A 26,400-nucleotide genomic window follows, 5' to 3' on the forward strand; every position below is an offset into this window, starting at 1 on the left:
ATGGGAGAGACCTGTGCTGCAACTCTCACACGGTCACGTTGGATCACCTTGGCGGTCTCCAGCCGTCTCCCAACACGAGTCCCCCTGCAAGGCGCCAGGGAGAGAGGGGGCCGGCCCCGAGTCAGGCGTGTGGTCAGCGCTAGCCTGCCCCTGCCCATGGAGGCTCGCTGCTCCCCTCCCGCGTCCCGGGAGCTCCTCTCCGTCGGGGCTGTTCCTGATCCTTTCCAAGAAGGGTAAAACGCCACGCTCGGCGAGAGCCCGCGGCCGCCCTTCCCGTGCCCGGGAGTTCCACAGGATACCAGGGCGTCCTGCTCAGCCAGCCTAGTCCCCTCCGGACGGGGGCTGCGGGACCCCGCACAGGTCAGGTGGTGCTGAACACGCCTTTCTGTGCAGCGAGCCTTGCCCTGTCTAGCCGCAGCCCCCGCTGCGGTGGCGCCCTGGGCGAGCGGGGAAGGAACGGTGCTCTGCCTACGCTCAGAGTCGCTCTTCCTCCCCAGGCCGAGCCCGGGCACCAACGCCAGAGGGAGGCTGGTGCAGATGAAGCAGAGCGACGCCAGCAGCGGAGGGGCGGCGTGGTTTCTGGCGGGTTTCCCCTCGGGGCGGGCGGGGGCGCGCGCGCCCCCGGCCCGCGCCTCGGTTGCCCCGGGGGCGCTCCCCGCCGCCGCCTGGGCCCGGCCGCGAGCAGCACAGGGCGCCCGTGGTGCGGCGCGCGCGAGCTCCCCGGCCCCGCCGCCACCCGCCAAACCTGTTCTGGGCTGCGCAGGCCCCGGCCCCCAGCGGGCCAGGCAGGGCGGGCGCGGGAGGCGGCGGGCAAGTCCGTGCAGCTCCTGCTCGCCTGCGCCTCCGCCCGCGCGGCCTCCCGAGCTGCCAGCGCCGAGCGGGCGCGCGCGGCTTCGTCGAGGCGGGCAGCAGCGCCGGCCCGGCGTCGCCCGGGCGGCTCCAGGCAGGTGCCGGGCGAGCCGGAGCCAGCGGGCCGCGGGGGCGTGGCTGCCGCGAGCCGCCCCGCGGCGTGGCCCGGAGAGCCCCTTCGCCCGCGCCGAGGGTGCCCGGCACGACTGCGCAGCCGCATGGACGGCCCGACGCTTCGGACGGCGCCCAGCACCGCGGCAGGGGCCTGCGCCGGAGCGTGGAGGTACTTCCCGGGGCCGCCGTCCGCTCCGCGCCGCTCTCTGGCTCTGTCTCGCGCCTCTCCCCGCGGCCGGAGAGCTCGCTCGCGCGCGCGCGTTTTCCTCTCGCTCTTTCTCTTCCTGCAGGGGCAAAGCGGGGCCCGGACAGGGACGCAAAGCATAAGGGGGCGAGCCTCCGGGCACGTCCAGAGTGCCTTTCTCTCACTGCTGCGTAACCGCAGCCACGGGACTTCTGCGACCAGGCAGGAAGGACTGGACGATCCGGCAGCCTTGAGCCCCGGGACCTCTCTGTCTGAAAACAAAGCGCTCGCTGGGATGCCGGTCTTTTGCCGGGCATATGTTGGGGGGCGGGGTCCGTCTTGCCCGAGGCCGGAGCTTGCAGGAGCACCGGGGAACGGGCTCGTCAGCAGATCGACGCCTGGAGGGACAGCAGCTCTTCTCACCCCCGCTGAGAGAGCTGAAGAGGGTGCGAGGCCTCTCGACCCTACGCAAGGCCGGCAGATCTGGTGTCGGGGCAAGAGCGGTCGGGGCTCGACCCCACTTCGCCCAGGGCACCGGCTGGCTGAAATCGGGACGGGCAGCTCCAGGGCTGCATGCAGCTGGCCCAGTTTGAGAAACCAGATCTGCATGTCCACAAGCCAGTTCTAGGAGGTCTGTCCTTTGCCCGTTTTTTTGTTTCACCTCCTGGGATTCACTGTGGGGGCTGTGTGTGTGTGTGCTATAGTCCCTCAGCAAGGAGGAAAAAGCCGTCTGTACATGCTCAGAGTCACCCTTCTCCATTATGGCATGCCGGTGCTAATCTCTGGTGAAATCTGGATGAGATAGGGACCCAGAGAACTTCAGCTGAAAAGAAATAAAAGGTCCTTCCTACACCAACCCCTTCATGGATCACTGCCTTGTTGTGGCGAAGGGGCTCGCGTAACTCAGTGAAGCCATAAGCTATGCCGTGCAGGGCCACCCAAGACGGACAGGTCATGGCAGAGAGTTCTGACAAAATGTGGTCCACTGGAGAAGGAAATGGCAACCCACTCCAGTATTCTTGCCAAGAAAACCCCATGGAACGTATCGCAAGGCTAAAAGATATGCCGGAAGATGAGCCCCTCAGGTTGGAAGGAGTCTAATATACTACTGGGGAACAGCAGAGGGTATTTCCAAGTAGCGCCAGAAAGAAGAAGCGGCTGGGCCAAAGCCGAAAGGACACTCAGCTGTGGATGTGTCTGGTGGTGAAAAGAAAATCCGATGCTGTAAAGAACAATATTGTTTAGGAACCTGGAATGTAAGATCAGCGAATCAAGGTAAGCTGGAGGTGGTCAAACGTGAGATGGCAAGATTGAACATCGACATCTTGGGAATCAGCGAACTAAAATGGACAAGCATGGGCGAATTTAATTCAGGTGACCATCATATCTACTACTGTGGGCAAGAATCCCTTAGAAGAAATGGAATAGCACTCATAGTCAACAAAAGGGTGGGAAAAGCAGTACTGGGGTACAATCTTAAAAACGATAGAATGATCTCAGTACGAATCCAAGGCAAACCATTCAACATCACAGTAATTCAAGTCTATGCCCCAACCACTGAGGCCGAAGAAGCTGAGGTTGATTGGTTCTATGAAGACCTACAACACCTTCTAGAACTAACACCAACAAAAGATGTCCTCTTCATCATAGGGGATTGGAATGCTAAAGTAGGAAGTCAAGAAATCACCGGGATAACAGGCAAGCATGGCCTTGGTGTACAAAATGAAGCAGGACAAAGGCTAATAGAGTTTTGCCAAGAGAACTCATAGAGTTTTGCCAAATTTGGAACATTCAGCAGTGGCCACAAGACTGGAAAAGGTCAGTTTACATTCCAATTCCAAAGAAGGGCAATGCCAAAGAGTGTTCAAACTATTATTATTATTTTATTTATTGCATTTATACCCCGCCTTTCTTCCTCTTGCAAAGAACCCAAGGCGGCTTACATGATCCCCCTCCTCTCCATTTTATCCTCACAACAACAACCCTGTGAGGTGGGTTGGGCTAAGAGTGTGTGACTGGCCCAAAGTCACCCAGTGAGCTTCCATGGCCGAGTGGGGACTAGAACCCGGATCTCCCAGCTCCCAGTCCAACACTCTTGCCACTACACCACGCTGGCTCCACAAACTACCGTACAATTGCGCTCATTTCACATGCCAGCAAGGTTATGCTCAAAATCCTACAAGCTATGCTTCAGCAGCATGTGAACCGAGAACTACTGGAAGTACAAGCTGGGTTTCAAAGAGGCAGGGGAACTAGAGATCAAATCGCCAACATTCGCTGGATCATGGAGAAAGCAAGAGAATTCCAGAAAAACGTCTATTTCTGCTTCATTGACTACGCTAAAGCCTTTGATTGTGTGGATCACAACAAACTGGCGAATTCTTAAAGAGATGGGAGTACCAGACCACCTTACCTGTCTCCTGAGAAACCTGTATGAGGGACAAGAAGAAACAGTAAGAACCAGACGTGGAACAACCGATTGGTTCAAATTGGGAAAGGAGTACGACAAGGCTGTATATTGTCGCCCTGCTTATTTAATTTATATGCAGAGAACATTATGAGAAACGCCGGGTTGGATGAATCACAGGTCGGAATTAAGATTGTCAGGAGAATTATCAACAACCTCAGATAGGCAGACGATACCACCCTAATGGTGGAAAGCGAAGAGGATCTAAAGAGCCTCTTGTTGAGGGTGAAAGTAGAGAGGGCAAAAGCTGGTTTGAAACTCAACATTAAAAAAACTAAGATCATGGCATCTGGTCCCATCACTTCCTGGCATAGAAGGGGAAGAAATGGACACAGTGACAGATTTTATTTTCTTAGGCTCCAAGATCACCGCAGACGGTGACTGTAGTCATGAAATTAAAAGATGCTTGCTCCCTGGGAGGAAAGCTATGGCAAACCTAGACAGCATAGTAAGAAGCAGAGACATCACATTGCTGACAAAGATTCGTATAATCAAAGCTATGGTTTTCCCTGTAGCAACGTATGGCTGTGAGAGCTGGACTATAAGGAAGGCTGAGTGCCGAAGAATTGATGCCTTCGAACGGTGGTGCTGGAGAAGACTCCTGGACTGCAAGGAGGTCAAATTAGTCCATCCTAAAGGAAATCAACCCTGAGTGCTCATTGGAAGGACAGATACTGAAGCTGAAGCTCAAATATTTTGGCCACCTAATGCGAAGAGAAAACTCACTGGAAAAGACCCTGATGCTGGGTAAGATTGAAGACAAAAGGAGAAGGGGACGGCAGAGGATGAGATGGCTAGATAGCATCACCGATGCAATTAATATGAATTTGAGCACACTCTGGGAGAGAGCGGAGGACAGGAAGGCCTGGCATGCTCTGGTCCATGGAGTCACAAAGAGTCGGACACAACTGAACGACTGAACCACAACAACAACCTGGTCCCAACCGTCTTACTCTCTGTTTTGCTGTCTCAGGTCTGTGAAACACAGGAATTATCATAACCGTACCTTACAAGGCAGTTGCGCAGAGGGATGAGCTGCAGACTGGGTAGTGCCTAACACTGTTCAACCCAACGTGTATCGGTTAACTAATCATCATTTAGGATGTGCAGGAAGTGTCAGACGATTCAGGTGTGCAGCCTTGAATATTTTTAATGTTCTAATGGGCATTAATATGGACTGGCAGCATTCTGGGGAAGCTCTGTTGAAGCCCAGAAAAGAAGACAGGGCCAAGCAGGGCTTGTTACATGTGGATGGGCTCAGCCTTTCAGTGTGTGAAGCCCTGCCCATGTGCAGAGTTTGGCCCCTCACCAGTGAGCAGACATCACCAGCCCCACACACACAGCCGTGAGATTTGGAGTGAAGGAGGCTTCTGGGCCCATAGGAGCTGTCTGGAGCCCCTGCATGTATTGGTGAAGAGTTCCTTCATGCTGTGGCCTCCACTTCCTTCCTGGCTGGAGTCTCTCCAACTGCCAGGCCTCTGGGCCAGTGGGGCAGCGGCCAAGGAAGGTTGGAGGGGAGGGAAAGGATGGTCCCCCCATCTCCGGTGGCTGCCACTGGGACATTGTGGCTGGCGGGTGGTGCAGGAGAGAGTTGTCCAGCTCCAGCATCCCCCTTTGGCTGGCCAGTGGCCCACCAGCTGCCCCTGGTGGGCTGCACACCTGGCTCCTCCTCGGCAAAAGGTGTGCCAGGACCCACTCAAGCACATCCACACAATAACAAAGCTCCCCGCAGCGTGCGTTCCAGACCAACCGCAGGCAGAGGGGTGGGTGCTCCGCTCCAGTATTTGCTGTCTGCGCCAGCAGACTGCCAGAGGCTCCCAGGAGGTATAGTGGGTAGCAGCCTCCTTTTCCCCTGCCGGGGGTAGACTGTGCCCTGACACAGAGGACCTGTTTTGCTGTCGCAGATGATAGCTGTGGAGGGACTACACCACCACCCCGGTCCTCCATAATTAGTCAAAGCCCCTTAAAGGGGCCCCTAAACCAGTCCCCAGCACCACCACATCTGTCTTGTGGCAGGAGATGCCATCTGTGAATCCTGCCTTGTGTAAGGAAGGGCTGCCTTTGATCTGCCCTGAATTGCCATCCCATTGATGCAGGGGTGCCAGACCCCCTTCAGCCCAGGGGCTGCATGCCATTCTGGAGAATCTCTTGTGGGCTGCATTCCAGTGATGGGTGGGGGCTGAAGGCAAAAGGGGTGGAGCCAAAAAAAACAAATAGCCACCTATTTTAGCGCAAAGTCTTTATGGCCAGGAACGAAACCTTCGGAGAAGAGGCATTTTAACCTTTTAGAATGAAAAGCTGCACAAAAGCCAGAAACCTCCAAACGATCAGTGGTTGGGGGAAAGGGGGTGGGAGCATTTGGGGAAGCCCAGAGAGCCGGATGGGGACCTTGGGCCCACAATTCTGCACCGCTGATTTAACGGGGTGACCCTGAGTTCTAATATTACAGGCGGCCACTTTCTTCACCCCTGCAAAATTCTCTAAACATCCATCTATCATGGCCCCACCTCTGCTCATCTTTTTTGCAAACTGAAAAGCTCTGCAGCGCTTTAGCTGGATAGATACATTCAACAAGGGAGCAATGCTGAGTCCCTCTCTCATTCTGGACACGGACCAAGGCCCCCGAGTGGCTCTGCCACCGCCTGCCAATCACCAAAATGGGTGCATTGCAGCATATCGGTGTGGTTTTCGCAGGATCTGCTCTCACAACAGTCCTTGGAGGTGGGCCACTGTGGTTTGTGGTCACAGAACAGCAAGAGTACATTTGTGTGCTTCTTTTCTGGTTCCTGTGCCTTTAGCAGCTGGTGCAAAAAATCCCCCTGGCAGAGAGATCAAGGAGCAGGAAGAGCTTCACAGGGCGGATCTCTGTGGGATTGGCAGCTGTCAAGAGTGAAGGAGCAGGGGCCCAGGAAATAAGGTGGCAACTTTTGCCAAGAAAGCACACAGGGCCTCCCATGCCCCTTGCTGTGGCCTACGTGGGCTTTCTCCTGCCAGGGCCCCAAACACCCTTCTCTGGGTCCAGGGAGCCCAGCCCCCCCCCCCCCCACACACACACAAGTTGCAGGCAAGAGCAAGGACAGGCTTTGGGAGTGCACAAACGATTGAATCCTCCTTCACCTGGCTGGTCCATAGTGTCTCTGGGAGAAAGGAAGGCAGAGGCACTTCCTTGAGCACCAGGATGAGGCCAAGATGTGAGGAGGAGGCGGGCTGAGCACCATGGCACAGCAACATCCTGCTGCTGCTGCTGCCGCCAGGTAAAATGACTGTTTTCCTTGGCATGGGGATGAGACAGGAGCAGCCTCGACATGTCCCATTAAAGGATTTTCTCAGGAGATGCCGAAGACGCCACGGATGTTGCGGTGCACAGGAGGAGGGGGGCATCCTCCCCATCTCTTGGACCAATTTGCAGCTCCCAAAGGAGCCAACCTGGCCGGGGCGGGGGGGGCAGGCAGGCAGTTGCTCAGTCCTAGAAATGAAGAGTTGCAGGGCCTCCTGAATCCCCCAAATGCCCTCCGTACATGTTCAAAGGCACTCATGCTTGCACGGTAGTTCATAGGGCTGAGGTCCCCAACAGGCAAAAGGTTAACCTGCCCTTAAGTTCTCAAAAGAGAGAGGTCCTGGGGCACACAGGCCTGCCTGGAACAGGAGGCCTTGCCTGTTAAATATCAGGTTGGTGGGCCAGCTGTGGTGACTCTATACATGCTCAGAGGTACTCTTGCCATTGTTACTTCCCACGTTCCAGCAGCGATTGAGCTGTGGCAATGAAACCGGGTCCTGAGGCCCAGTCCTCGTGTGCCTTGGCCTGATGCTGCAGGCAATGCTGAGTCCTCTCTCTCTGTCTCTTTCCTTCACAGGTGCGACGAGCAGTTGGGAGGAACAGGTCCCTCAGTGATGGAATTCCCTCATGAACTGCGCCCAGCCTCCGTGCCCTGCCAGCCAGCAGGCGGCCTTTCTGTTGGGGAGGGGCTGCCTTGGCCGGCCAAGCTCCCCATGGCTGCCATCAAGCCACAGAGTGTGACCCTGGCTAGGCCATCAGTCCTGCTGCCTTCCAGAGAAAATGCTGATGGCCTCGACCTGCCGCCCCCTGAGGATCTGGATGGCTCCCCGTCTCCATGCCGCCTGGGACACCTGCATGGCTCCCCAGACATTGGGGCCTTTCCAAGCCTCCAGGCCTGCCCAGAGGAAGTCCACAGCGGGGGCCACAGGCCTACAGCCTCCTGGCACCTGGGATGCAACGGCTTGGCTGGATTCTCCGGCCCCCAGGCAAGGCAGGCTGGCAAGGCTGACAGCTGGCCCCACAGGGTAGCCTCCCTGTCACCCCCCTGCCACCCCTCGGCTTCCTCTCACAGTGACTCGTACCTCCACCAGGAGCCCAGCAGCCCCCCCTGGTTAACTGAGTGCCGACGGCGAGCCTCCCTGGGAGGGACAGGCCAGGAGAAGAGGGCCCGTGAGTATCTGGTGGGGGGCGGAGGTAGCCCCAGGCACAGCAGAGTCTGCTAGGCCCAGCAGCTGCAGTGGTTAGTCAACCTGGGTCTGGACTGTACTATTTACTGTGGCAGGTTGAGGCTTGCATGACTTTGTGGTTCTCCGTAAGAAGAGGAAAAAAAGTTCCCCATGCGTAGAAAGTAAGCATCTCAGGAAGAAGCCTGTCCCAGCCCTGACACTAGTTTTCTACCTGTAGGGAATCATAGAATCATAGAATAGTAGGGCTGGAAGGGGCCTACAAGGCCATCGAGTCCAACCCCCTGCTCAGTGCAGGAATCCAAGTCAGAGCATCCCTGACAGATGGCTGCCCAGCCTCGTCTTGAACGCCTCCAGTGTGGGAGAGCCCACTGTTCCACAACAACAACAGGGAATGTTGTTGCTGTTTGATGAAGCATTCCATCATGCGGGTTGCATGGCTTGTGGTACAGCATAGACGCAGTTGGGACCTCCTCCTTTGGTTCATGTGGGAACTAGACCTTTTCCCCCTTGCCCTACCCTGGAAGCCTTCGCCCCTTCTCTTCCTCACAGAACCCAAACCAGCATGGATCCATTCCTGCTTGCATTAATTCAGACGGCATTGCTGTAGGTCAGCCTCCCCCAACCTGGCACCTTCCAGATGTGCTGAACTACTACTCCCAGCATTCTTGATCATTGGCCATGCTGGCTTGGGATGATGGGAATTGTGCTCCAACATATTTGGAAGGCACCAGGTTGAGGAAGGCAACTGTAGGTAAACCAAAAGCAAAAATGTGTCTTCAGCTGAAAAGTGGCTTTTATCTTTGGATTCCTTGTCAAGTTTGGAGCCAAACAACTTGCAAGACCTCAGAGCTGAGCTCTCCAGCAGCTTAGATCTTCATTATTTTGCAAGGTAACCATCAAAGCCTTGTCAGGAACTCTCCTCTGAGAGGCTCATCCAAAGTCCCAGAACAGAGGGCGTGAGGTAAGGCAAAATGTTTGGCCAAACTCATTTTGCAAAACCAGCTCAAGTCTTCTCTGCAAGCACTTTGCCAAGTGCTTTGCCAGTTAGCCCAAGAGGGGACTAAGCTGTGTTTGGGATTGTCGTCTACACCCATTCAGTTCTGAGTACTGTTCCCAGGGCAGGCAGGGGTGGGGGGAGTCTCAGCAGGTTACAGGCAAAGATGAGCCATCTGGCTCTGAAGAGGGTGGGGCAGAGACTCACATCAACTTTCAAATCATAGATTGGCAAATCACAGATTGGCAAATCATAGACAAACTAAATGCGAAGACACTTATATATAAATTCATTGTCAAGATACTGTGCATGACTTTTCTAATTTTGTATAATTTATTCCAACATTTTTGCCGTTTTGCATAATTTATTTGCGAGAGTGTTGGACTGGGAGTCGGGAGATCCAGGTTCTAGTCCCCACTCAGCCATGGAAGCTTACTGGGTGAGTTTGGGCCAGTCACAGACTCTCAGCCCAACCCACCTCACAGAGTTGTTGTTGTGAGGATAAACTGGAGGAGGAGGAAGATTATGTACGCCGCCTTGGGTTCCTTAAGGTGGAAAAAAGGCGGGATATAACTGTAATTAATAAATAAATAAATAAATAAATAATTGAGTCCAACCCCCTGCTCAATGCAGGAATCCAGGTCAGAGCATCCCTGACAGATGGCTGCCCAGCCTCGTTTTAGTTTCACTAATCCTGAGGAGGAGCCAGGTGGGATCCAAGAGACAGAAGCCCCCCTCTAACCAGCCCCCCTCCCCTCCAGCTCCTGACATTTTCATAGAATCATAGAATAGTAGGGTTGGAAGGGGCCTACAAGGCCATCGAGTCCAACCCCCTGCTCAGTGCAGGAATCCAAGTCAGAGCATCCCTGACAGATGGCTGTCCAGCCTCGTCTTGAAGGCCTCCAGTGTGGGAGAGCCCACCACCTCCCCAGGTAATTGGTTCCATTGTCGTATTGCTCTGACACTCAGGAAGTTTTTCCTGATGTTCAGCCGGAATCTGGCTTCCTGTCACTTGAGCCCATTCTTCCGTGTCTTGCACTCTGGGATGATCAAGAAGAGATCCTAGCCTTCTTCTCTGTGACAACCTTTCAAGTACTTGAAGAGTGCTATCATATCTCCCCTCAGTCTTCTCTTCTCAAGGCTAAACATGCCCAGTTCTTTCAGTCTCTCTTCATAGGGCTTTGTTTCCAGTCCCCTGATCATCTTTGTTGCCCTCCTCTGAACCCTCTCCAGCTTGTCTGCATCCTTCTGAAAGTGTGGTGCCCAGAACTGGACACAGTACTCCAGATGAAGCCTAACCAGTGCTAAGTAGAGGGGAACTAGTACTTCACATGATTTGGAAGCGATGCTTCTATTAATGCAGCCCAAAAGAGCATTTGCCTTTTTTGCAGCCACATCACATTGTTGGCTCATATTCAGCTTGTGATCGACAACAATTCCAAGATCCTTTTCGCTTGTAGTGTGGTTGAGCCACGTATCCCCCATTGTGTAACTGTGCATTTGGTTTATTTTTCCTAGGTGCAGAACTTGGCATTTATCCCTATTAAATGTCATTCTGTTGTTTTCTGCCCCGCGCTCCAGTCTATCCAGATCACTTTGAATTCTGTTTCTGTCTTCCAAAGTATTAGCTATCCCGCCCAATTTTGTGTCATCTGCAAATGTGATCAGCATTCCCTGCACCTCCTCCTCCAAGTCATTCATAAACATGTTGAAGAGCACTGGGCCCAGGACCGAGCCCTGCGGTACCCCACTCGTTACCTCTCCCCAGTTTGAGAAGGTCCCATTGATAAGCCCTCTTGGAGTCCGATTCTGTAGCCAACTGTGGATCCACCGGATCGTTGTTTCATCTAGCCCACTTTGAGCTAGTTTGCTCATCAGGATATCATGGGGCACTTTGTCGAAAGCTTTGCTGAAGTTGAGGTATATGATGTCTACAGCATTCCCACGGTCTACAAGGGAGGTGACTTGATCAAAAAATGAGATCAGATTTGTCTGGCAGGACTTGTTGTTTTGGCAGGCCTCATTGCCGCACACACTCTCAGGTCTCTCTTTACCACCATGAGGGCTAGAACTTTTTTTTTTTTTTTAATGAAATCTGTTCTCAGCACCATCAATGGTGCACTTTTCTTTCACTGTTGTGGAACTCCAAGCTACCCACATGCCTAGCCCTGGGCCTTCATAGTGATGGCCTGTCCTCCCTCCCTCTCTCTCCCAGGGAGGAAGATGCGTGTCTATTCCTCTGACAGCCCCAGCGAGGGATCCTTCGACAGCCCCAGTTTGGACGGCATCACCTTCCTCCTAGGAGCACTGTTCCCCAGCGACAGCCCCCAGAGCTCAGGCGAGCTTGCCCCCAGGGAGACCGAGGGGCTGGGCCTGCGTCCTGCATCTCAAGGCCTTCCTCCTCCTCGTGAGGTGCCTGAACCCCTGGACCTGTCCTTGCCTCCTGGCTCCCGAAGCATGGCCACACAGGAGACCGGGAGGCGCTTCTCAGCCTCGGAGATGATGAACAAGCTGCAGCTTTCCCAGCGCTGCTGGACCACGTTCTCCCTCAAGCTGGGCAAGTCCTTCTCCGCCAGGGAGAGGGGAAGCCTGCCAGGTGGGCAAAGCGAGGGTGGACCTCCTAGTTCCCAAGGGAGGGGGCTCCCTTCCTGGGTCCCATCTCAGCACGAAATCTCTAACCATTGAGTGAGCAGTCTTCTGTTTGTCTCCAAAACGGCCACCAGAAATCTCTGGTGGCGTCCCAACAAAGCGCGGACGGAGAATGATGACAATGGTGGCCATGAAGGAGAAGAAGTGGTCCTGCTAGAGCACCCTCAGTGTGTCCAGTGCCTTACAAAGTAGAAGAGGGCAGATCCCTGCCCCAAGGAGATTGCAGGCTCACATTGGACAGGGGAGACAACAGAGGAAAGGGAAGGAAGTGGGGAGAGCAGGGGGTGCCCTACAGACTGGTTCTGGTCTAGTCAGACAATCCTGACAGGAACAGATTTTGTTTCTTTCTTTCTTTCCTTCTTTCTTTCTTTCCTTCTCTCTCTCTCTCTGTTCCTTTTTTATTATCCGAAGGGAAGATAGGGCTATTATGACATTCCTGTGTCTGCATCTTTCTTTCTTGCAGATAAACTGGCTGGAAAGGAGAGGAGTCTGAGCGGTGGCACCAGCAACTGGGATCAGAACCTGACCTCCACCCTGTTGCCCAAAGATGAAAGGAGCTCCAGGTGTGGGGCATGACCTGGAGGGACTACTGTGCCACTGACAGTTGGGGTGGGGCAGAGAGGGGGGCTTCCCTCAAGCCTGTGAGTTGTCCTCAGACCTTGTGGGTTGTCCTCAGACCTCGGTTTTAAGGTCTCAGGCCCTGGCAAACGTGGTGTGATGATGGACAGAGCACTTCTGGACATACGCAGAGTGCCCGCTCATGCCAGCCCACACACATCTGGGGTCAGGGACACACAGCGGCAGGCTCTGTCTCTCCCTGCCCTGACTTCTGAAGGGTGCCACCTTCCTCTTCTGTCCACCTCCCAGGAATGACTCGGCAGCAGAGAAGGAGGAGGGCACAATCCACAGAGATGTGCTGCTGCCTCACGAGAAACGCTGCTCCAGATTGCTCCTGAACTGTAAGCGCCTTGGGTACTGAGCCCAAACTGGCAGCAGGATTTGTATTGTGGGGGGGAGGTTGTCCTGCCTGCCACTCTCTCTGCCCAGGCAGGGTGGCAGCCACAAAGGGGCCCCTCAGACCACAGGCCTCTCTCCGGCCCCTGCAGAGACCCTTCCCCTTTTCCCCTCCCCAATGCGACTGCAGGTCCTGGCGGGGCTCCTGCGCCTCGAGGGACCATTTTGCTCTCAGGACATTGGCCTGTGCCCTGGCTGGCCACCTCCTGACCACCCTCCCTCTCCTCCTCCCACCCACCAGCGATCCTGTACCAGGAGTACAGTGCTGCTGCCACCAACCGGGAGATCCAGCGGCAGCAGCAGGGGGATGCCTCGGGGGAGGACGACGAGGCAGTGGCAGCAGAGGGGGCTCCACCGCTGCCCAAGAGCAGCCTGTCCCCAAGCGGCTCCTTCCACTCCCCACGCCCTTTGGGGGGCTCCAGCTTCTCACTCTGGCAAGACATCCCCAACGTGCGCAGCAGTGGCTTCCTGGGCACCATCAGCACACAAGCACGCAAGCTGCAGGAGGTGAGGGGCAGGGCGGGAGGGGGGGATCAGGAAGGGAAATGGGGATGGGGACACCACTTCCTGTCGGAGGAGGCCTGCTGGGCTCAGTGGACCAAGGGACTCATTCAGCTGAAGGCAGCAGAACATAGCAGCGGCCTTCTACTGATTCAGACCCCCCTGGGCCCAGCCAGCCAGGACTGTCAACACCGACTGGCAGCAGCAGCTCCCCAGGGTTTCAGGCAGGATTCTTTCCAAGCCCTAGCTGGAGATGCCACCATGGACTTTCTACATACAAAGCAGGGACTCTACCACCGAGCCAGAGACCTTCCCCTAAAAATAAGATCCCAGTCCTCATGGTTCCGAACAAAGGGCTGATTTAAATCATGGGAAGCTGCCTTATACCAAGTCAGACCCTGGGCCCATCTGGCCCAGTATTGTCGACACTGACTGGCAGCAGCGACTCCCCAGGATTCAGGCAGGAGTAGGAGCTTTTTCAATCCTACCTGGAGATGCCACCAGGAATCGAACCTGGGATCTTCTGCATGCAAAGCCTGGACAGTGCTGCCAGTCAGAGTAGCCAGTGCTGGGCTGGATGGGCCCAGGGTCTGACTCGGGGGAAGGCAGCTTCCTGTGAATTGCTTTGGCTACCTGATGCATCGCTAGCAAAGGGGGACGTGTTGTGGCCGAGTGGAGATTCGGACTTGGGTTTCACAACACACTCTCATCCAGGGTGGGCAGAAGGTGGATCTGGATCTGCTGGTCAGTCTCTGGGTGCTTTGCAGTAGATCGGCTGCCAACAGTTGAAGGGTAGCAACAACAGAATGACTGACTCCCACCCCACCTAATGATGTGGCTGAAACGAAGAGGGCTTGTCATAACCAGGAGTGGATCTCTGGGTGGAAGGACTGTGACCTCCAAGCAGTTCTGGCACTCCAAAGAAATTGCTGGGTGCCAAAGTTTAAAGTTCTAAATGTTTGCCTTTTGCACCAGTCGCTAGTTGGTGGATGTCTGCGTTGTAGGAAAAACCAAAGTAAATCTCCCAAGCCTGAAAAGACCTGCCTGCCCCTGCTCTGATCAGGAGGCCGACAGGGGTGCCATGCTGGCTGGGAAGGATGAGGGTTGCAGTCCAACATGTCTGGAGGGCACCAGGCTGGGGAAGGCGGCCCTGGAGCCACGGGGTGCCAGCCACATCTCTCCTGCCTGGCCAGCCGAGGGCATGTCGTGGGGGCAGGAGGGCTGCCTTGGGCTCCCTAAATCCTGTCCTTTGCAGGCCAAGTTTGAGCTGATCACCTCGGAGGCCTCCTACATCCACAGCCTCTCCATCGCGGTCGACCACTTCATGAACTCAAGGGAGCTCAAGGAGAGCCTCAGCACCCAGGAGAAGCAGTGGCTGTTCTCCAAGCTCCCGGAGGCCAAGGACGTCAGCAAGAGGTCTGTATCCCACCACAGGTGGGAGGAGAGCCACTGGGCCACAGACAGGGGGTCCTTTTCCCTTCTGAGAGTTGATGGCACTATGGAAAAAGGGGGGGCACTATGCTTAGCCCAGTTTTGCCTCTCATAAACAGGTCAGGTAGGTTTTTCAAATGGTTCTGAAAACTTGCAGGATCTGTTTGGCCAGAGGTGACGATGGGACAAAAGGAGGGTGATTATGACACCATCGCAGTGGAGACCCTCCAGAGCTGAATGTGGCCCTGGAGACTTCCACAGATGTTGCCCAAAAGGGCTCAATTTATACAAAGAAGAGGGTGGGTGAGCTCAAGTGTTGGTTGATTTCTTGCCAGAGAGGTGCCAGGGTTCAGTTGTGGCCAGGACACAAGGCCCACTGGACCTGACGGGGCCTAGTGTCAATTCCAAAACCTGTTTGTGAGCACTGGAATATGGGGTAAAAAGTAAGAGAGAGTCAGTAGGCATTTCTGGGCATGTGCAGAGTACATTTCCCTCACGAGAGTGTAATTATAGTGCACCTCTACAAGCAGGTTGTCAAGACGATGGGATGTGGAGCCTCAACACTTCCTCTCCTATTAGAAATGAGCTCCTGGTTCTGAGGGGGATGGGACTTGAATGGGTGGGTGCTTCTAAGCATGTGCAGAGTGCACGTTCTAAATCACTGACTGACCATGGCTGGGGGATAGAGAGGCTCCAGGCCAGCGGTGGGCTTGACACTCCCCTCTCTCGGTGAACCTGAACTGCAGTGTGAGGCACATCTGCTCCATCCACATCCCAGACAGCTGCAGAAATGGCTGTGGTCACTCAGCAGGATAGGAAATACTGTGCATGCTCAGAGGCACTCTCTTTTCACAAGCTCCAGGGCTGTAAAAATAGGGACTAGAGGTATGCCGTGGGAGGGGGGGGTGCAAAGTGGATCCTGGTTGCTGTCATGTTTCCCTCCTCCCCGGGTGCGCATGTGTAGATTCTTGCATGATCTGGAGGAGCGCCTGGAGGAGGACGTGCTGCGCTTCGACGTGTGTGACATCGTGCTACACCACTGCCCGGCCTTCCGCCGCATCTACCTCCCGTACGTCACCAACCAGGCCTACCAGGAGCAGACCTACCAGCGCCTGCTGTGCGTAAGCAAGCAACACCCCACCCCCCGTGCCCGTATTTTCGTAACCCGCCATATAGAAATAAATGCAGGAGAGAGAGACTTCTTCACCTAGGTCTTGTCTCTCCGTTGCCCCCCCCCCCAGAATGGAGAACCCCAAGTTCCCGGGGATCCTGGCAAAGCTGGAGGAGGGGTCCATCTGCCAGCGCCTGCCCCTCACCTCCTTCCTCATCCTGCCCTTCCAAAGAATCACACGCCTCAAGATGCTGGTGGAGGTACGGGGGCAGGGGCATTGGTGGCTAGCATGGGGGGCTGTGGGGGGAGTTGGTTTTCACAGAGCTCTGCCAGGTATAAGCGGACCACCAAGGCCAGATCCTGCATTTGGGCTAAATGGTCGTCACTGGCTGGTGCTGTCCATGGTCCTAAGAACCAATTTGCACCACTTGGAGCCAGTTGTCTTCTTCTCAGGCTGCACATCAACTTCAAGGTTCCAGTCCTCATTGTTATAAAGTAAAAACAAGCCTTCCCTGAGTGACTAGCCACTGTTTTATTGTTTTAATCGTTCAATCTTTTAATTTTTAAAATATTTTAACTTTGCATTTTGATTCTGTTTTCCTCTCTTATTGTTCACCGCTTGGGAATCCTGTTGGATGTAGAGCAGTATATAGATCTTGTAAATAATAAAGTAAGTCAATAAGAACTCCTCCTGTTTGGGATTGTATGGGCGTGTTTGGGCAGTAGCCTTTTTAACAAAACTCACCTGGTATAGAAGAGCTAAGCCAAGGAAACACAATATACAAATCAATTCATTGAGAAATGGGGTGTATTTATATAGCATTGGGATAATGCCTTCCCATATACGTTATCTTCTCTTATTGAATTAACAGAGCAATCCTATACTTTGGTTATGCTGGCTGAGGGGCCATGGGGAACTTCTGGCCCCACAAGGTGCTCCACAGCCCCTTTCTTTGACTCCACCCCATGACCTTTGATCACGGCAGGCTGGAGATGAGTACATCTGGCACAGTAACATCTGAAGGTGCTCTCAGCTGGAGTGAGGGAAATGCACACTGTACATGCTCAGGAGCATTCTTGTAAACAGGTTCTGAGCCCTGGGGAGTTTGGGTTCAAGCAAATCCCCTGTTCAAAACATGTGGCCCAGAGAAACACACCCAACCCGAGCTGCAGGGAGGTCCCCGTTCTTATCCCTACGGAGGTGTGCTGGGTGGAGAGGTTCAAAGCTCCTTGCCCAGTGGGCCGTGATGGTGATGGAAATGCTCCTCTTCCTCAGCCTAGAGGAAGGGCAGCTGAGGAGGGGGTCTGGGAAGGGGGGTGCATGAGCATGTATACCCTGCAATGACAATGACCCACCCATGTTGCCACACTGGAGAACAGCAGGGGGAACGAGTCCTCACCTAATCGCACCACACTATGGCAAGGGAAACACTGGGGGAAGGACGCTTTGCACACTGAAAGCCTGGTGCTGAGTGCGTGGGGGGCAGGGCGGACGTTCTACTAACGGAGCAGGGGTGTGTCTCTCCCTACCCCCAAAGCAATTGAAGTATAGGATTGTTCACTTATATATGTTCTAATGTGTCTGATTTAATGTTTTTTTTATCTGTCACCTTCCAATGACAGGTCTGTATGTGAGGACATAGGAGGGCACCACCTCAAGGGAAAATTGTTATTCACGGGTTATTGATACTGCAATCTGCAAAAGCCCACATAATGTGATATTTTTTTCCTCCTTGTTTGTAGAACATCCTGAGAAGGACGCTACAGGGATCCCGAGATGAGGAGACAGCCGCGAAGGCTTTCAGTGAACTGAAGAAAGTAAGGAAGTCCTCCACTGTTTGCCTCAGAGCTTAGCTTCCAAAGAGAGAGGCTGTGGTTTTTGCCCTGATCCCTTGTCCCAGGTGTCCCTGGCCCAAGTGAGCTGGTTTGTGTGTTACTTGCACCATGGAGGAACAGGATGCACCAGACCCCTTACTTTTGGTCCCCTTGGGGCAGCATCCCATCCTAAATACAGCTTTTACGAAGGAACAGGAAGAGCAGGGAGAAGGTCCTTCCCACCCGGCACAGTAACATCTGAAGCTATTCTCAGCTGGAGTGAGGGAAATGCACACTGTACATGCTCAGGAGCATTCTTGTAAACAGGTTCTGAGCCCTGGGGAGTTTGGGTTCAAGCAAATCCCCTGTTCAAAACATGTGGCCCAGAGAAACACACCCAACCACAGCTTATGGGAGCAACATGTCCCATGTGGTATCCAGGGCTAGACTCAGACTGTGGCTGGCATGAGGCAAATAAAATGCTCAAAGCTTGAATTCACTTGCAAAATCTCTCCCAGTTGCAGGTTTAAAAAAAAATCACATTCCTAGACCCAGAGGCTGTTAGCTTTTTTTCCCAGGGGCTGGAGAATTAAAGGTGGGTGAAGTGGAAAGTGATGAATTTGTCAACTTCCCCCTTAACACAACTGCCCTAGGAATCTTTCAGTGAGCCTTAAAATGCCACATCCCTCAGAACCCAGCATTGGCATTTGGGGGCGGGGGGGCAGCTGATAGAGTACACCCACAGATTCCCCTCCAAGTTCAGTAGCACCACTGACTCCGTGGCAGTTAGCTCATGTGGGACCTTTTGAAGGAGCCATCTGGGTGGCCACTGTATGAAGCAGAGTGCTGGCCTTTGGTCTCATGCTGCAATTCTTGCATTCTCCACCCACCCCTACCCCCAGCTAGTCAAAGAATGCAACACCAGCGTCCAGTCCATGAAAAGGACGGAGGAGTTGATCCATCTCAGCAAAAAGATCCATTTTGAGAGTAAGGTGAGCGTGATGTGGAGGAGGGCAAAGCCTCCACCCAAGAAATTCAGCATAACCCCCTCAAAATACACTGCCTGGCATCTTCACTGATGAGGTTGACTTGTTGGGTCTACCCCAGACTGGGCGGCCATTGATGAGGTGTCCCTGGAGCTCTCCGTTGGAATGACAGACTCACAGCACAGTCACTCTTTGTACATTTGCAAAGGCCATGGTGGTTTTTATAGACGACGCCACTTGGGTGGCATTGCCTTCCTGCCTTTGACAACATCATCCTGTGATGGAAAGCGCCACACCATTCCTCAGAACGACCTGGGACATTGGCCCAGCGGAGAATTCAGTCCCAGAAGAAACAGCAGAAGCTGCCTTCATCAGACCCTTGAGCCCACAGGATGGCAGACAAGGACTAGCAGTCCTTTCCAAGCTTTCCGGCAGAGATGGGTCTTTCCCAGCCCAGCCTGGAGATGCTGCCGGGGATCAAACCAGGGACCTTCTGCAATGCCTCTCTTTGTTTTGACTTACATCCCTGAGTCCCGTTTTTGATTTCCCTCCCCTCACAGATCTTCCCCCTGATCTCCCAGTCTCGCTGGCTTGTGAAACACGGAGAGCTGGTGGAAGTGGACATCCACATGAGCAACGCCTCCAGCAGCTCCAAGCCCAAGCTCTCAGCCAAAGTGGTCTACCTCCACCTCTTCAACGACTGCCTCCTCCTGTCCCGGAAGAAGGAGTGAGTGCTGGGGAGGCAGTGCCGCTGCCGGACTGGCACCCTTTTGGACAGAGGGAGGGGCGGGGCTGCCCCATCCATTTCAGGGCAGGAGAGGAAATGATGAAGAATCGAGGGCGTGGCAAGAGTTTCAATCGACACAAAGTCCGTTCGGGGGAACATCTATGCCTGTGCACATTCACAACATCCCAGCACATTTTGCATTCTGACAAGGGATTATTTGTTTGTCGTTCTTGTTAAGTCGTGTCCGACTTTTCGTGACCCCATGGACCATAGCACGCCAGGCCTTCCTGTCCTCCGCTCTCTCCCAGAGAGTGCTCAAGCTCATATTCATTGCATTGGTGATGCTATCTAGCCATCTCATCCTCTGCCGTCCCATTCTCCTTTTGCCTTCAGTCTTTCCCAGCGAGTTTTCTCTTCGCATTAGGTGGCCAAAATATTTGTGCTTCAGTTTCAGTATCTGTCCTTCCAATGAGCAGTCAGGGTTGATTTCCTTTAGGATGGACTGATTTGACCTCCTTGCAGTCCAGGGGACTCGTAAGAGTCTTCTCCAGCACCACAGTTCAAAAGCATTGATTCTTCGGCGCTCAGCCTTCCTTATAGTCCAGCTCTCACAGCCATACGTTGCTACTGGGAAAACCATAGCTTTGATTATACAGACCTTTGTCAGCAAGGTGATGTCTCTGCTTCTTACTATGCTGTCTAGGTTTGCCATAGCTTTCCTCCCAAGGAGCAAGCGTCTTTTAATTTCATGGCTACAGTCACCATCTGCAGTGATCTTGGAGCCCAAGAAAATAAAATCTGTCACTGCTTCCATTTCTTCCCCTTCTGTATGCCAGGGCCAGATGCCATAATCTTAGTTTTTTTAATGTTGAGTTTCAAACCAGCTTTTGCACTCCCCTCTTTCACCCTCAACAAGTTAGAGCAATACGACAATGAAACCAGTTACCTAGGGAGGTGGTGGGCTCTCCCACACTGGAGGCGTTCATGACGAGGCTGGACAACCATCTGTCAGGGATGCTCTGACTTGGATTCCTGCATTGAGCAGGGGGCCGGACTCGATGGCCTTGTAGGCCCCTTCCAACCCTACTGTTCTATGATTCTAAGAGGCTCTTTAGATCCTCTTTGCTTTCTGCCATTAGGGTGATATCGTCTGCGTATCTGAGGTTGTTGATAATTCTCCCAGCAAACTTAATTCTGACCTGTAATTCATCCAACCCGGCGTTTCTCATGATGTACTCTGCATATAAGTTAAATAAGTAGGGCGACAATATGCAGCCTTGTCGTTCTCCTTTCCCAATTTTGAACCAATCAGTTGTTCCATGTCTGGTTCTTACTGTTGCTTCTTGACCCTCGTACAGGTTTCTCAGGAGACAGGCAAGGTGGTCTGGTACTCCCATCTCTTTCAGAATTTGCCACAGTTGGTTGTGATCCACACAATCAAAGGCTTTAGCGTAGTCAATGAAACAGAAATAGATGCTTTTCTGGAATTCTCTTGCTTTCTCCATGATCCAGCGAATGTTGGCGATTTGATCTCTAGTTCCTCTGTCTCTTCGAAACCTCGCTTGTACTTCCGGTAGTTCTCGGTTCACATACTGCTGAAGTCTAGCTTGTAGGATTTTGAGCATAACCTTGCTGGCATGTGAAATGAGCGCAATTGTACGGTAGTTTGAACACTCTTTGGCATTGCCTTTCTTTGGAATTGGAATGTAAACTGACCTTTTCCAGTCTTGTGGCCGCTGTTGAGTGTTCCAAATTTGTTGGTATATTGAGTGCAGCACTTTAACAGCATCATCTTTTAGGATTTTAAATAGCTCAGCTGGAATACTGTCATCTCCGCTAGCTTTGTTGTTACTAATGCTTCCTAAGGCCCACTTGACTTCACTCTCTAGGATGTCCGGCTCAAGTTCAGTGACTGCACTATAGAATCATAGAATAGTAGGGTTGGAAGGGGCCTACAAGGCCATCGAGTCCAACCCCCTGCTCAATGCAGGAATCCAAGTCAGAGCATCCCTGACAAATGGCTGTCCAGCCTCGTCTTGAAGGCCTCCAGTGTGGGAGAGCCCACCACCTCCCCAGGTAATTGGTTCCATTGTCGTATTGCTCTGACACTCAGGAAGTTTTTCCTGATGTTCAGCCGGAATCTGGCTTCCTGCAACTTGAGCCCATTATTCCGTGTCCTGCACTCTGGGATGATCAAGAAGAGATCCTGGCCTTCTTCTCTGTGACAACCTTTCAAGTACTTGAAGAGTGCTATCATATCTCCCCTCAGTCTTCTCTTCTCAAGGCTAAACATGCCCTATCATGGCTATCAGGGACATTAAGATCTTTCCTGTATAGTTCTTCTGTGTATTCTTTCCACCTCTTCTTAATCTCATCTGCTTCTATTAGGTCCCTGCCTTCTTTGTCCTTTATCATGCCCGTCTTTGCACAAAACGTTCCCTTGAGATCTCCAATTTTCTTGAAAAGATCTCTAGTCTTTCCCATTCTATTGTTTTCCTCGATTTCTTTGCATTGTTCATTTAAGAAGGCCTTCTTGTCTCTCCTTGCTATTCTCTGGAACTCTGCATTCAGTTGGATATATATTCCCCTTTCTCCCTTGCTTTTCGCTTCCCTTCTTTCCTCAGCTCCTTGTAAAGCCTCCTCAGACAGCCACTTTGCTTTCCTGCATTTCTTTTTCTTTGGGACGGTTTGAGTTGCTGCCTCCTGAACAATGTTACGGACCTCCGTCCATAGTTCCTCAGGCACTCTATCAGGTCTAATCCCTGAAATCTATTCCTCACCTCCACTGTATATTCATAAGGGATATGATTGAGGTCATACCTGAATGGTTTAGTGGTTTTCCCTACGTTCTTCAATTTAAGCCAAAATTTTGCAACAAAAAACTCATGATCTGAGCCACAGTTAGCCCCAGGTCTTGTTTTTACTGACCGCATAGAGCTTCTCCATCTTTGGCTGTAAAGTACATAATCAATCCGATTTCGGTATTGACCATCTGGTGATGTCCATGTGTAGAGTCGTCTCTTGTGCTGTTGGAAAAGAGTGTTTGCTATGATCAGCGTGTTCTCTTGGCAAAACTCCATTAGCCTTTGTCCTGCTTCATTTTGTACACCAAGGCCATGCTTGCCTGTTATCTCAGTTATTTCTTGACTTCCCACTTTGGCATTCCAATCCCCTATGATGAAAAGGACATCTTTTTTTGGTGTTAGTTCTAGAAGGTGTTGTAGGTCTTCATAGAACCGATCAACCTCAGCTTCTTCGGCCTCAGTGCTTGGGACATAGACTTGAATTACTGTGATGTTGAATGGTTTGCCTTGGATTCGTACTGAGATCATTCTATCGTTTTTGAGATTGTACCCCAGTACTGCTTTTCCCATCCTTTTGTTGACTATGAGTGCTACTCCATTTCTTCTAAGGGATTCCTGCCCACAGTAGTAGGGATTATTTAGGGATAGGTAATTTCTTTTTAGAGGGGCAGTAGACTAAAGCCCCCCCCCATCTCTCTCAGGGTGGGCAACTTGTGGCCCTCCAGATATTTTGGCTTACAGCATCCATCGTGCCTCACCACTGGCTATGCTAGCTAGGACGGATGGGCACTGTAGGTCAAAACATCTGGAGGACCACAAGTTGCCCACCCTTGCTTTACATTTCCTTTTAGTCTTCTCAGTCTCCATCTTCATTATCTTGTCATCACACTTACTTAGTAACATATATCTATGAAGAGGAGCCCATCCCAGCCATAAGGTTCTTTTCTTCTCTCCCGGCCACTGCCTTACCCCCAAATATCTCTGGACATATTTCACACACACACCCAATTTGTTTAAAGCATTTTGTTTCAGTTTTCTACTGAAATTGGTTTGTCGTGCAAATGCGAGAACTGCCATCGGCACGAAGGCTCTTTCTGCTGCTTTTCAGTCGGCACTGGCCCCAGCCTCAGAGATACGGCGAGAGGCTCTGTCGGCTTCACTGTTGCCCCCCTCCCCAATCTCTGTCTTGCCTCCCTTCCCTCAGGATGGGCAAATTTGTGGTCTTTGTTCATGCCAAGATGCATGAGTTGAGGGTGACTGACTTGAGCTCCAAACTGCACGGGATCCCCGGACAGATCTTCCTCCTCCAGCTCTTGGACAGCCAGCAGCTGAAGCACCAGATCCTGCTGCGGACACGGAGCGAGTGAGTGTGGGGCTCCCTTCAGGAGACTGGGAGAAGAAATGGTCCGGGGGGGGGGGGGGGCTGCAGATACAGACTTGCGGTGGTGATGAGATGCACTCTGTAAAGTCCACCCTGGGAAGGCTGGGTGGTGGGGTGGTACTGTGGGCTCCCACCTGTGGGAGTTTTCCCTCATCACATGGTTGGCTTCTGGGGGTGGGGGTAGTCTTTTACCTCTTCTTGCAGTCTGTGACTTGGCTTATTTGCTCGAGTCACCTGGAGAGAAGCACCCTGTAGGCAGCAAGCACCGTGCTGCAGAGCACCTGTTTTCTGCCTGTGGCCCATGGCAATCTAGATGGCATAGGTCTTTCTGGGGCAGGGAAGTTGTGGGGAGGAGGCTGTTGTCATGCAGCAGGTGGGGGGATGAGCCAGAGGGCCTTTTGGTCTGCTCATAGAGCTGTCATTCGAAGGGCTCCAGCGCAGTGCGCCCCAGCACATCAGGAGCCAGACTTGGAGGGGGCTGTCTTGGCTTCTGAAGGCCTGTGTGGCCCCTGGCCAGCTGTTAACTCTTCACTTCAATCCCTGATCTGTGAAATGGGCTTAAAAGCGGCCTCCCTCTCTGTCTGTGAGGAGAACACACACTTTGAAAATTAAAGTTTAATGGTGGCCCATAAGTGCTTTCACAGTCGGCACCGTCACAGCCGTGCCCGGAAGGCAGTTGCACCCCCGCCCCCTGGAGCCAGGCAATTCCTGCACACCTGGAGAAGCAGGGCAGGAGGAGTCCCACTCTGACTGCACCTCTTGTCTTCCCCCTTCTGCACTTCCAGGAGCGAAAAGCAGCGCTGGATCTCAGCCATGGCCCCTGCCAGCCCCCAGCTGGACAAAGAGTTCATCTCAGAGAGTGACGGTAATGCCTGTGGGCGGGTGGGGTGTCTCCTCCCCCTTCCATAATGAAATGAAAATGATGGTGGATGGATAGCAATACCTTTTGTGCATATAGCCCCCCTCCCCCGCCAGAAGGCATTCAAGACCATGTACATCAAGGGTGTTGAACCTCTTTCAGCCCAAGGGCCAAATTCCATTTCAGAGAAGCTCTGCGGGGGATGTACAAAAGCTGAAAAACCACACCGTGATTGTCAGCCAGAGGGAAGGGCCATGGCCTTCTGGGGTATATCAGAGGGCAAGACTGGGACCCTAGGAAGGCCAAGTTTGGCTGCTGGGCCTGAGGCTGCCTACCCCTGATTTACATCAGCATAATACCAAAAGGAGCTTTAAATCTTGTTGGGGAATCTGTTTTTGCAAGCTGCTTTTTAAGGTGAGCAAAGGGTATTCTGAAGCTCTCAAGGAGCACAGAAAAACTGAGAGCCACTTTTTAAAGGCAAGAAGAGAGGGAAAGAGGGAGGAGAGGGGTTCCAATGGCTGAACCAGCCCCTGCAGTTGTGCCTTCCAGCGCCAGGTGATCTGCAGACATTGGCAAGCGATCCTGTTCACACCTGATGCCTGCACTGTGGAGGACTTTGCCTGCTGCTCAGGAGGCACGCAGAAAGAGCTGTCACCGCTGTGGGCATTGTGAAGGGGTCCTGGCACAAGACTCTCTGCTGAGTCGCAGGATCAAGCCCTGGGACAGCAAGAACAGGCCCTGGCTCTCTAGCAGGCGTTGCCGACTTCTGAGCCTGTGCTTTTACAGCAGTCTCACGAGGAGGATTACAGCCTTGCTCATCTCTGCAGGCCGCAAAATGCTTCAGTGGCTCGGCTGTGGCAGGTGGCGCAAAAGCCAGCCGGCCTGGCCACCCGGACGCTCCCTGATGTCCTTTGCCCTTGTGAGGGCTACCTCCTTCCTTGGCTCTCTCTGTCCTTCCAGATGCGGCCCAGGTGCAGTGCATCAAGGCATATAAGGCCCAGGAGCATGATGAGCTAACCTTGGAGAAGGCTGATGTTTTGGGCGTCCGGCTGAAGACCAGTGATGGTGAGCGGGTGTTTTGCGAGGAGCCGGCTCCTCCAGTTGCATCTCTCAGATAAAAAGTGCCAGAATTGCCATTTTCCCCTTTTCTGGCAAGGCTTCCACGTGCCTCTAACAGACAGCAACCCACCAGGCAGCAGGGAACTCTGTGCCAGGATCTCAGCCTGCCTGGCTCGGCTGTTGCAAAGGGGAGCAGAAGCCCTGCCAAAAAGGGGCCTGGCTTTCAGAGCAACTTTCTCTTGCTGTCTCTCTCCTCCAGGCTGGATGGAGGGGATCCGCCTGTCTGACAGGGAGAGAGGCTGGCTCCCCCTGACGCATGTGGAGGAGATCGCCAGCCGGAGTGCCCGGCTGCGCAACCTGCGCGAGAACAACCGCATCCAGCACGCCACGCGGACATTGGAAGGGGAGCGCACGTGAGGCCGCCTGGGTACCCCTCTGGCCAGTGGAGACAGCGGACCCAGTTTTCTCCTCTGTGGGATCTCAGGCTGAGTGTGGCAGGGTGGGGGGGCAGCCAGGCTGCCACAGTGACCATTTTGAGCACAACCTCTCTCCTCCCTAGCAACGATGGGACCACTGAGGCATCCATCAAGACTTTGGCCACATGGCAGGACTGGTCCTCTGCTAACTTTGGGGGCTGAGATGGAATGTGGACCCCAGATGTATTTGGGGAGCCTGCTTGCTTATATAAGAGATAGATGTTTTTGAAAAAATTAGCTTTATGTAGATTTTTACAGGGGCATAGCAATCCGTTTCCTGCCTCACTCGGATCTGATCTCTTTCTTCACATGATAACATCATATTGAAAATGACTCCTGGGAGGGACCCTGGTCCTCTTCATGGTTGGCAAGGGGCAAACCACTTGGCATTGCAAACTTTTCAACTGGCCGCTGTGCCTGTGAAGCGGACTTGGCAGTTTAATGTGCAGACATGAGCAGGAGATAATGTTTATCTCCATGCCATCAAAAGCTTCATCTGTTTGATTTGTCCACCT

At 53.2% G+C, this 26,400-nt stretch overlaps 1 protein-coding gene across 1 annotated transcript; it reads left to right on the forward strand.

The window, feature by feature from the left end:
* Positions 1-26,169, forward strand: ARHGEF19 (Rho guanine nucleotide exchange factor 19). The gene is made up of 17 exons (XM_084822287.1): positions 1-233; positions 317-1,132; positions 7,469-8,061; positions 12,185-12,284; positions 12,589-12,680; positions 12,977-13,242; positions 14,492-14,652; positions 15,632-15,784; positions 15,909-16,038; positions 16,425-16,448; positions 17,522-17,596; positions 18,496-18,585; positions 19,140-19,306; positions 23,315-23,473; positions 24,277-24,356; positions 25,311-25,415; positions 25,669-26,169. Exons 1-17 carry the CDS (start codon positions 1-3, stop codon positions 25,824-25,826), a joined length of 3,402 nt encoding a protein of 1,133 aa, XP_084678413.1. The 3' UTR covers positions 25,827-26,169.
* The last annotated feature ends 231 nt before the right edge of the window (positions 26,170-26,400 follow it).

Source organism: Heloderma suspectum, chromosome 15, assembly GCF_057233095.1.
Source record: "Heloderma suspectum isolate Gila_16-S chromosome 15, 16-S_ref, whole genome shotgun sequence".
In the NCBI taxonomy this organism is placed as follows: domain Eukaryota; kingdom Metazoa; phylum Chordata; class Lepidosauria; order Squamata; family Helodermatidae; genus Heloderma; species Heloderma suspectum.